Genomic DNA, 12,323 nt, shown 5'->3' with positions numbered 1-12,323 from the left:
GAAGACAGATAAGAACCAAAGAATCAAACCAAACAGAGTTGAAGTATAGAGTGAAGGCACACACGTTCGAACCTGACGTCGGAGAGAAAACAATTTAACAATGGAGTCCATGCACATTATCACTAAACCTTTTGAATCAAAAGACTTCTTTGAATAAAAACAACTTGCACAACTCTATACTCAACACTAGCTGGCAAAAGCATGCAGAGCAAGTGTATTTACATCCACCCATGCCATTGAACAAACAGGGTATCATTTGCTGAGGTGGAGAAGATCAAGGATACTAGTCTTGTAAGTGACAACATAATACCATCTGAGTGTTGTTTGTGTTATCCTGCCAGTGAGAGCAATGGAGGTAAGGTACACTGCCCTGGTACTTTTGGCTGCCTCTGACTACACCTCAGACTCACACTTGAGGAACAATTTAGTACCATACCATTGCTGCCCACCCTTTGTATTCAATGCACAGTTTTTCTTTTTACATCCACACATATCCCTTTGCACTCGAAGGACGTTACTAGTGGGGTCACCAGCACTAAACATCCAACTAATGTTTTAACATGAACATTACACAATAATTTTAAATCACTAGAAACAACTGCAGATGTGCAACAGTATTCTTCCAATACAACTTGAAAGAGACTGCAGCCAAGTTTTATATGACGAATGAGCTGTGAAATTTTAGGTCCCTGTAAGAAGTGCATGTTTAAGACAGTCTTTCACAATGAAAGAGGTGCCCATGTTGTAGGCACATTTAATGGATCAGATAGCTCACTGCCTCTGATGGAAGATCAGTTGTACTCATGCCCTTTATGACCAAGAATATTAACAACAACAAAAAACTGGTGGTACCTGTTGATGTGATAGAGGTATTCTTGGCAAGTCCCTTGATCCCATGTAGACACATTATATAAAAGGAAACAAAGGAAATGAACACTGCCTCACTCCTCAAAATAGGCCAGGTTATAGGTGCTTGTAACATCAGAACAAGCACTTTAAAAGTACCAAAACAGTACAATACTGCTCATGAACTCTGTGCCTCTTAGTTAGCAAGAGAATCTGCATGAATCTGTTCTATCAAACTTTCTAAAGCAGCAGCTATAGGAAACATTTTGCAAGGTAAAGAGCAGAGATGCTCCTCTTCGGGGGATCGATTATGCCTGCAGGTAGGTTTGCACATTAAGAAACAGCAGCAGGGTCTGACCTGCGCTGTCCCTCCCTACTATGATTGGAAGTAGGTCTACCCTCCAAGTGGTTTTCATGCAAGTACCTCTATCTTTTGAGCTCTGGTCTCTTGTGACATTGTTTTCAGTGTTTAATAGGCAAGAGAAACTAGGAGGCTCGTTTCGGTGTTAGTGCACAGTCCTGTAACTATCAAGCATCATATGGAAAGAAGAAATGACGAGAAGAAGGATGGAACCTGGCTCTGCAGTACAGGCTGGATGGTGCTCCTTCTGAACAGAGTTGAAGATGATGTTCTGGCCCGAGCACCTTGAAAGCAGGTGAATAACATGCTGCTGCTATGGCTGCAGATTGTAAAGTCCATCTTTAAGTTATGCCTCTACTACTTGCAGGAGCACAGGTTATGCCTCTACTACTTGCAGGAGCACAAGTTGTGCCTCTACTGATTGCAGGAGCACAAGGTGCAGGCAGCTAGCACAAGGTGCAGGCAGACAGCTAGCACAGTATGGTACTTTAATGGGAATGTGAGAAAACGGTAGGATGACTTGGTGCCTTGAGACCCTCACGGGTGAGTAGTGCACTTTACAAATCCCTGATTGATTGACTGGAAGCAGCCTGTCAGGCAGCGACACACCTGGATAAGAGCAGTGCAAATAACGGTCATGGTGACCTCTGCACAGTACTCGCAGCAGGAAGGTGCACAGTAACATCAGCACTGCAAACCTGAGCTCTAAAAATAGTGAATGTGCCAGGAGGGAAACAGTGAGGAGCAGTCACATTAGGTGGTGGAACTACTTTGTCTTTTCCCTGGACTAACAGGTAATGGAGAAAAATGTCATAACTCAAGATGACCGACACTCCAGTCAACAAATTCCTGTCCTGTGTTGGTGATCTATCAAGTGATTGACATTTCAAACAGAACAGTGGTGAAGGGGAATATTGCTTCACCGTATGTATGTCGTCCATGGGCTGAACCTAAATGTGATTGACACCTTGGCAATTTCTAAAGAAGTCTGTCCCACAGTTCCTCTCTATATGTATTAAATACAAAAGCTATGGGAGACTGCTAAAGCGGTCTCGTAGCCCATACTTAAAAAGGAAAAATCCCAGGAGGTATGTGGGTAATAAAGTGGCTGTTCCTGTGCTTCCAGCAGGCTTTAGTGATAGGAGGCCTTAGTAGTCAGTTTAAGCACCAAGCCAGTTGCCCTTGACCTAACAATGCCTTTCTATGGTTTTCACAGTGCTTCATAGATCTCCAGGGTACATACAGGTCCATTTTATGTGTGGACAGGGCTTGGACGTGGTTTCTTACAGTACATTAATTTACAGCCCTGTGTACCACTGGTTCCTAGGGCAAGAGTCTGTTGCAAGAAGTGTTTCCACTACAACACATTAATATTAATCTTCGCTAATTGTCAGTGTGAGTTTCTTTCTGAATACTTTAAGGCTGGGAGATGGGCTCCCCTAGGGGGGCCTCAAGTGATCCCAGGGAGGGAACCAGGCTCTGGCCAAAATAACTATTATGCAGATAAATGTGCTTTTTTTTTAAGCAGAAAACTATTTCTTGCATTTAAAAAAAGGTAACATAACTGAAATGTTTAAATAAGTCTAGATATGTTTAAACATTGCCATCTTAATAGAATAAATGTGAAAAATCATGAGGGGGGCCCGATGGTTTTTATTGTTTCAGAGGGGACAGGGGGCACTACATAAAAAAGTTTGAAAACCACTGCTTTAAGGTATTTTTTTTCAAGGCAGCTTTCACTAAACAGTCACCCAAACTCTTCTTTCTTCTGATATTTGCACAATCGTGGCCAGTCGTTAAACATGGAGTGGTTGTGTCCCCAAGGTGGTCCCTAAGAGCTTTTAACTTTGAGACTATCACTTAGCAGATCCCTCTTTGGCATGGAAATTGGCTTGGAGAAGCGGCTGCATTGAAGGGCTAGGATCTCGCTAGCATAACCCAACTCAGAGATGTGTGGTCCAGGTCCCACATGCGCTTCTTTCAGGATCTCAGAAGTATTTACACGCTCACCAACACAAAATTCTATAGGTACCTACAGCTACACCAGGCTTGTCAGACACACACGACCAACAAAAACGCTCTTCCCTAAACTCAGTCCCCTAGAGGCCAAGCTACTAATGGGCACACTGGGCAGGGGAGGGAGTATCCCAAATCTACTGTACGCTCTGGTGACTAACTACCTGGGGACTCTTGATCATCTTCAGATTCGCTGGGAGGGATGGTTGGGTGCAATGGATGACGCGGATTGACCAGACGCGTTGATGGCCCCCAGGTCCTTGTTATCTCCTCCAGGCTGCATCTGATACAGACTTATTACCTCCACTGTGCCTACTTGGCCCTAACTTGCCAATTTCATGCAGGAATCTTACCCTCCCCTGCTTGTACTCACTGTGGACTGGTGCTGGCAGACTTCTTTCATATGTGGTGTTCCTGCCCCATAATCCAAACCTACTAGACAGCCATTGTGACAGAGTTGACTTACGTTTTGGGATGGGAAGTGGAGCTCTCGCCCCTACTGATTTTGTCGTGAGTGATGAAGGGCGCTGGTGATTCAAGGGCAGATAGGTCCTTCCTGGGAATTGCGCTTCTGGTAGCCAAGCATGACATTGCTGCCAGGTGGAATTACCCCATCCCTCCAACATCATATCACTGTTGCAGTGGAATTTACTTGTGTGCCCAGCAATAAAAACTTGTGTACGAGACCCATGGATGTCCAAATTAACACAGTCGAGTGTGGGGGAAGTGGTCAGGTCAATTGGGGTGAAGTTGGTGCTTACCAGAGTGTATCGTGCAAGGTGTAGATTGCTATCTGTACCTTTTCTTGGCACTGTGGCTATCTCATCATGGTCTGTATACTGCTCTGCATGAAGTTATGGTCTGCGTCTAGAGCAATAAATTGTGGCTATGTTCTCAAAACTAAAAAAAAAATGGTTTATCAAAAAGAACTTTAAGACTTACATACTTTTTGGCTATGTTGGTACTCCATTTTTGACCTGCAGATGGTTGAGCAAGCAAGCAGGTTTTCTTTCTTGAAAACATCAGTCAAAGACTAAATGGATTCTGTTGTGAACACTTGCTAATGTTTTAGGGGCTACACTGGTGACTGTGGATGGAATATGGTGATCTAAGTTTCATCCTTCTTACCTGATCATACTGAAATGCCTGATCCAGCATCAATCCATCATATATACACTCCTGATTATAAACTAAAACTGAGAGCACCTGAACACAGATGGAATGTAAGTATATTACATGTGGATTGCGTCATGATGTAATGGGACGCCTTGATCAATTATTAAAAAACCTATTTTTTTTTCTCATCCAAAACTTTACTTATTCAAGTTTCACTGGTCTCAACGGATTTATTTGCAGTATTTTGCATATTTGTAATTGTAAGTTCTTGAGCATCACTGTGTTAACTTCTTGGGTGCCCAGGAGGAGGTGATCTCGTCCTTGGCGCTGGTTCCCCGGTGCCGAGGACGAGACCACCTCGTCCTGCTATGGGCCCCGGGGGGAGCGCTAGCGCTCCCCCCGATGGCCAGGCACCCCCTTTCCCTGGGCGGGGATGGAAGGGGAATCGCTTCCCCTTCCACCCCCGCCCCCCCCTGTGATCCCTCCTGTGGCGTCTGATGACGTCAGCGCACTTTTGCAGACGTCATCAGAGGCCTTTCCAGCGCCCGATCGAAGGAGAAATGCCTTGCATTTCTCCCCCGATCACATGGAGGGGGCAGAGAAGCCTGAAAGGAGAGGAAAGTCCTTTCCTCTCCTTTCAGGCTTCTCTGAGCATTTCTGCTGCCCGATCGCATGCAAAAATGCCACTAGACACCAGGGATGTTTTTTTTTATTTATTTTTTATTTACTTGACAAGGAGAGAGGCCCCTTGGGCAAGGGCCGCTCTCCAGGGGGGCAATTTGTTTTTTGTCTGTTTCTGCCCCCCAGGGGCAGAAACCCCCCTAGAGACCAGAATTTTTTTTTTTTTTTTGGGGTGTTTTTTTTATTTGTGGGGAGCGACCCCTTAGGCAAGGGTCGCTCCCCTGGGGGCAACATTTTTTCTAGGCCACTTCTGCCCCCCTTGGGGGCAGATCAGCCTATTTTTATTAGGCCAATCTACCCCCAGGGGGGGCAAAAACCACTAGACACCAGATTTTTTTTTTTGTCAGTTTCACTTGAGGGGAGCGACCCCTTAGGCAATGGTGGCAAGGGTGGCTCTCCTGGGGGGGGGGGGGGGCAAATTTGTTTTAGGCCATTTCTGCCCTCTTTGTTTTGTTTTATTTTATTATATGTGGGGAGCGACCCCTTAGGCAAGGGTCGCTCTCCTGGGAGCAAAATTATCTTTGGACCATTTCTGCCCCCTTTGGGGGCAGATCGGCCTATTTTTATTAGGCCAATGTGCCCCCAGGGGGGGGGGGGGGGCAGAAACCACTAGACACCAGGGATTTTAATTTTTTTGCAAAACTTTCACGCAAGTGGAGCGACTTCTTAGGTAAGGGTCATTCCCCTGGGAGAAAAATGAAAGCACATAGGAAGCAAGTCATAGGATTTGGGCGCTCACAGTGAGTCCACATAATAGCATTAACATTCCAATCTTAACATCGTGCTCCTGGCAAGAGGATCTTCCCAATTCCTCTAATGTTTCCAGGGAAACTCACAGTGACAAAAAACAGCTGTCAGGGCACTCATGAACATGTAATTAGAAGTAAGTGATGTATCAATATGCAACGTATATTGGTATTAACAACATAAAGAGTTTCAAGCTCAATTTATTCTTGAAACAGAAAAGTTCATCATAGTAAACACAAAGTTGTCCTTTGAAGTCAGTGTTCATGTAGTAAACACAGCATTGAAGTCAGTATCCATGTAGCACATACAGCCAACACGTGTTTCGTCCTATGAGAACAGTACTCTCACGGACTTCATCAGGGCTTAACTTAATTACATCTACGTGTATAACCAGTCTCCTTAAGACCAATCCAAAGTCTGAAAAAAGTATATATAATATCCAAAATTAGGACGTACATGAAGTATTCTAGAACCGTTTCCTATCGTGCATGTAAGTATCAATGTTCCAGAAAAAGCAACGACCGCGGTCGAATTCCCCCACAGCGTCCTCAGTATCGGTAACTATTCGGTAACTTATGATCTACACAAATTACCCATTGCTGAATTCAGAATTTTGTCTACTTTTCAGAATTGTTTGGGTTTCTGGGACCCTGCATTGGTTTCACACCCATTTCTGTCACTGACTGGAAGAAGGCTGAAAGCACAAAAAATCATAAAAATGGGGTATGTCCCAGTAAAATGCCAAAATTGTGTTGAAAAATGTGTTTTCCTGATTCAAGTCTGCCTGTTCCTGAAAGCTGGGAAGCTGGTCATTTTAGCATCGCAAACCCTTTGTTGATGCCATTCTCAGGGGAAAAAACCACAAGCCTTCTTCTGCAGCCCTTTTTTCCCATTTGTTTGGAAAAAAAGATTTTTTCACTGTATTTTGGCTATTTTCTTGGCCTCCTTCAGGGGAACCCACAAAGTCTGGGTACCTCAAGAATTCCTAGGATGTTGGAAAAAAAGGACGCAAATTTGCCGTGGATAGCTGATGTGGATAAAATGTTATGAGGGCCTAAGTGCGCCCTGCCCTAAATAGACAAAAAAAGGCCTGGCACCTGAGGGGGAAAAGGCCTGGCAGCGAAGGGGTTAAGTGCACATTGAACCAAGACCTATTGGGTTTGCCAGAGCTTGTTTTGTTTTGTATTTATCACTCAATTGGAGTGCTCATGTTTCCTCGCCCCACCCTGCTGTTTCAGTTGCCTCGCCTCTGCGTGCTCTGTTTTCACGGTCTCATTCCAAGACCTCAATGTTTCCCACGCTAATATATTTAAATTGCATGTTTTTATTTATGCAAAGTGCTGCCAGGCTGTTTCCTTTTTTGAACAATGGGCGCACTGATTTTCACTCCTTTTCTAATGATTTAATTTACCATTCAAATATAGTCATCCTCCATGTTAGAGCAGAACAATTAAAAGTGGATATTACGCATCACAACGCATGCATGCGGAGCCACCTTGTTATGGGCATTAGTTAAATAAGTAACCCATAACAAGATTATTGGCAATCTGTGAGCATGTCTTGATTCATGTGTTCACACATGATTGGCAAAAATCATTACAGAGCCAATAGCTAGGCTTTTAGATCCAAGACTTAATGGCTTTGCCAATCTTGTACTTTTTGTAGTGGTGTAATGTGTTATTTATGTTTTGTGTATTCCAAAAGGGGAAACCAGGACCACAATGATGTACAAAAACATTTACATAGTTGTACTTACTGTGCCATGGCCATTTGCTTCAAAATAAACACCAATGTCAAACTCTTGTGCCTTGTGATGCAGATGTTTCACGCCTGTTTTTGTGCAATATACAGGAACCTGAAGGACACAAATTATTTATGAATGCAAAATACATTCTGCAGCACCGACATTTATACAAAAATTATGCAAACAATAGCAGAAAAGCTTTATGTATCCTCACTACACCCTTTTTCAGAAAAAAACAACATCTTACAAGTTAATGATTTGCCTAATCTTCAATAGGTATGTTTGTTTGGCATAATCTGCTGCAGAAGTTTGACACTGAGGCATTTGCCAACATACCACATACTGCCATTTGTCTTCATTCTGGGTGACAGTGGCTCTTCAGAGATTTAGGAAAACAGACATTATACAAGTTCCTGTGACCCTGATATCTTTTGTTGGGACACTTGGGAAGGAAATGAAGACTGAATTTACACACCCAGTTAAATGAAAAGTAAATTCTAGTTGGACCTGATATTTCAAGTATCTCTAATAGAGCAATCAACTTTATCTTACTTCAAAGCAATCAAAGACACCAGAATGAGAAAAATGTTTGGTTTAAAATATTTTGGGATTGTTGGAAGGGATATAGCCCTGTGTATAGTCGTGTTCCCCTGTTTCAGGTGCAACACAAAATCCCAAGTTTATCAAGGAGAGGTAGGATTCAAATTTGGAAAAATTACCAATGGAGAGAAAAAGGAGAAAACAATTCCTAATGGTCTTTAGATGTGGATGGTAGTGTGCACGAGTCACTGTAAGGCACTCCACAAACACAAGTCCTATCTTCACCGCTGAACACCAATGTTAGAAATTGGGTCTCTAGTTGGCAGAGGTATGCACCCTTGTCCAAGTAGGGACTAGAATCCTAGTCAGGGCAAGTCACAACACAATCCAAATTATCCTGTGCTCACCCCCTGGAAGCTTGGCACAGAGCAGGCAGGCAGGCTTTACTTAGAAGGCAACGTGTAAGGTATTTGTATAATAACTCATAGAGAAACAGTGAAAACACCACAAAAAGTACTCCACACCAGTATAGAAAAATAGACAATAATTAGCTGAATAAAATAAGATCAAAACGACAAAAACAAAAATCCAGTATGCACTAGTCGAGATATCACTTTTTAAAGGTTTAAGTGAGTTTCAATCCTTAAAAATCAGTGGTTATATCCATGTAACACACAGTACCTGGGATGCGTCAAAAATAACGACACACGGGGGCCGCAGAGGAGGAGATGCGTTGAAAAATAAGGTCCTCCGTCGGACTTTCCGGCATGGCACAGACGGTGCATTTTTTTTCCCATGCTGCAAGGTGATGTATCGATTTCCAGAAGCGCAGCCTTGGTTCCTCACTGCGATGCAGGGATATTTTGAAGCCCAGGGACGATGTGTTGAAAATCCTTGATGCACTGGTAGAAGGAGTAGGCACTGCGTCTATTCGGTAGGCGGTGCAGAGATTTTTCCACTGCAAGGCAGGCGCTGAGATGATTTATGCGGATGTTGCATCAATTTTCCAACCCACTGGGATTTTCTTCTCTGGGGTGAAGTCTTTGTGGTCTAGAGACTTCAGAACAGGAGGCAAGCTCAATCCAAGACCGTGGAGAGCACTTGTGGGGAAGGCAGAGTCCTTCCAGCAGAGTCAGAGGCCAGAAGGCCGTAGGGCAACAAGTAGGGCAGCAGTCCTTTTCAGACTTCAAAGAGTGGTTTTGAAGTGTACAAGTTGCCCTTTCAGCCCAGTCCTGCCTGCCAGGATTTCTGTGGGGGGTTATCAGTCCTTTGTGGGAGGGCAGGCCACTGCCTCTGAAGTGTAAGAGAGAGCCCTCCACCCTTCCTGCCCAGGGAGACCCATTCAGTATGCAGATAAATGCCAATATGACTGAGTGTCCTGTGCTTATGGCTGTCTGGGTGGAATGCACAAGGGGAGCTATCAACCCTACTGCCCAGACGTGGATTGGAGACAGACTGTAAGGCACAGATGGCAGTAAATGCAGAGAAATAACCACTTTCTAAAAGAGACATTTCTAAAATAGTAATATTAAATCCAACTTCACCAGTAAGCAGGATTTCTTTTACTATTCTGGCCATAATAAACATGACAGTGCTACTCCTTTCAGATCAGAATCCACCACTTAAAAGTATATAAAGGCAGTTCTAATGCTGGTCTATGAGAGGCACAGACCTCACAGTATTGGAAAACAAATTTGTGAGTTTTCCACTACCATGAGATGTAAAACACATAAGTACATGTTCTGCCGTTTACTTACATAGTACCTTGCCCTATGGGCTACCTACAGCCTACCTTAGGGGTGACATATGTAGAAAACGTGGAGTTTAAGGCTTGGCAAAGTAGTTGTAAATGCCAGGGCGAGGTGGCAATGAAACTGCACACACAGGCCTTGCAATGGCAGGCCTGAGGCATGGTTAAGGGGCTACTGGTGTGGGTGGCACAATCAGTGCTGCAGGCCCACTTGTAGCATTTAATTTACAGGCCGAGGGCACCTGTAGAGCACTTTACTAGGGACTTAAAAGTAAATTAAATATGCCAATTAGGTAGGAGCCAATGTTATCATGTTTTAGGGAGACAGCACATGCACTTTAGCACTAGTTAGCAGAGGTAAAGTGTTCAGAGTCCTAAAGCCAACTAAAATAAGGTCAGAAAAAGAGGAGAAGGAAGGCAACATTTTGGGGTGACCCTTCAGAGAGGGCCATTTTCCAACATGGGCCCGACTGCAACCCGTGGGTGAAAAGGGCTCACACTAGTGAAATTTACATTCTGGGGCTAAGGGACTTATTTGGAGCTTGGTGGATGGGATACTGCACCACAAATGAGGTAGATATCCTGTCAGACAGCATTTGCAGTGCATTAAAGCCTGTGGCACTTGTAACCTGGTTGACGTGATATCCACCACGTGCTGACAAAGCATGTTCTATGCCAAACTCTACATAAGAGCCCAAGACTGTAAAACTGAGGGCACAAACTCTGAGTGAGAGGGGAAGCACTGCATCTATTCTTGAAACCTGCCATACTATATTTTGCACATAGTTAGGGGAAAGTGTAGGGGGGGTGGAAAGGAGACATTGGGTACCTTGGCCCCACTGCAGTGAATATTCACATCTGCATATAGTAGTTGGCATTATTACCTTTTTGAATGTATTGAAGTACTTTCTTTTATAAATGACAAACACTGGGCTGGACATTCAATAATTGCCCTGCTGGGGGATTGTTCAGTTTTGAGCTTGATGCATCCCATATTACCTCCCTGAGAAGCATGTCTCTGCCACTGAGAGTTGAGTGCTGAATGGGTTGTACTTGGACCATTCTGCACAGCCATCGTAGGACTGACTTAGGGACATCAGAGGCAAACAACTACAGACCCCAGTAGCCCATTTGCTCCATCGACCCCTGAAACAGGAGTGGTGGGAATTTTGTTGTGAAAACTGGGTTTCCCAATGGTAAAACAGTATTAGAGCCATAAAAAAAGGCTTAGTAAGGAATAGACTGCTTTCTTAGTCCATGTTTAAAGTATGTGTCTATAAACCCACTGCTGCACAAGGATTTGAAATATCTCAAGAGAAAGGATTATTATATGCTCTTCCCTAGCATTTTTCATTCCGGGAAGAGGTTTCTGCCCCACTGAGTAAATGCTTTAGAGGAACACAAAACGTAATTTCTGAACCGGATGGTAGAGCTGTATTTTTGACACGGACAGAACATGTTCAATATATATTTGCTAATATTCAAAGTTCAATTTTTAATCTGGATCGGTTTCTTTCCAAATTATAATGGACATTATTTTTGGAGGGACTATTTCATAGTATCTCATTAATTGAATTCCAAAAGAAGATCCTGTATATTTGGTGAAATTGCACCTATTGTTATGTCTATAGACCTTTCCACATTTAACTCTTCTAGACCAAATTTTGGCAACTGAATACCTTCCTTGTTTAGTTTCCAGATGTGATCAATTACATTACTTGTGATATTGCAAAGTTAGGGAAAGCATACTTTGCTGAAAGATAGATGTATAACTCAGTAGGGGAAGGAAGAAAAACAGTGGACTTCAATGTCTGTGAAGAAAAGAAAGGTTGATAAGACAATATCCATGAGAAAACAACTTTACTAGTGTTTTTTAAGATGAACATCTTAGCATTAAAGGGTAGGAGCCAAGGCCAAATAAACAGTATACCCCAGCTGGCATATAAATGTCAGCCAGCAGATCAGTATTAGTGGGACCTCATCCAAGGCAAGAACTTCAGGCCCTTGCAGGACAGCAATACCGACTCTAACCCAGTTTAGGCTCTCTTTAATTTAAAAAGAAAAAAAGAAAAAAACAACAAACAGCCACCCTTTTCCCCAAAACATCAACCTTAGTACAACCCCAAGCGGCTCCTCTAGGACATGCAAATGAGGAAAGGATGTTTTGCACAGTGGGAAGGGCCACCACCATTGCTACAGTGGAGACACCCCATTACACCTGCAACAAAAAGCTGCAGATTTAATGTTTAGGCAATTACAAGTCTAAGTGAGGAGCGGGGTTTTAAAGTGGGGAGATGTTAATTAACATCTTAGTTACAGATTCCAATTGAGGAAATGGAAAAGAAGAAATGAAGGAAGCAGGATCCTTACAAAGTAGTAATAAGAATACTTCCCCACCCTGGTAGTGGATGGAAAGACTGTAGAGGACTGTAAAAGAGGTTATGGATGTAGGTGAATAGAACATGAAGCTCAAAAGGAAACGGCATGAATTGGAGGGAGACAGTGTAGCAAAAAAAAAAAAA

General features: G+C 43.3%; 1 protein-coding gene across 2 annotated transcripts in view; it reads right to left on the bottom strand.

Moving 5' to 3' along the window:
• Positions 1-12,323, bottom strand: part of PGM3 (phosphoglucomutase 3) — a 328,635-nt gene that overhangs the window by 131,312 nt on the left and 185,000 nt on the right. For both annotated transcript variants that reach the window (XM_069235611.1, XM_069235610.1), the window contains one exon: positions 7,524-7,622. In XM_069235611.1, the coding sequence (XP_069091712.1) occupies positions 7,524-7,622 (99 nt within the window). The remainder of the gene's footprint in view (positions 1-7,523; positions 7,623-12,323) is intronic.

The sequence above is a fragment of the Pleurodeles waltl genome, chromosome 5 (assembly GCF_031143425.1).
Source record: "Pleurodeles waltl isolate 20211129_DDA chromosome 5, aPleWal1.hap1.20221129, whole genome shotgun sequence".
NCBI lineage: Eukaryota > Metazoa > Chordata > Amphibia > Caudata > Salamandridae > Pleurodeles > Pleurodeles waltl.
This window is presented reverse-complemented; position numbering and strand designations above follow the sequence as displayed.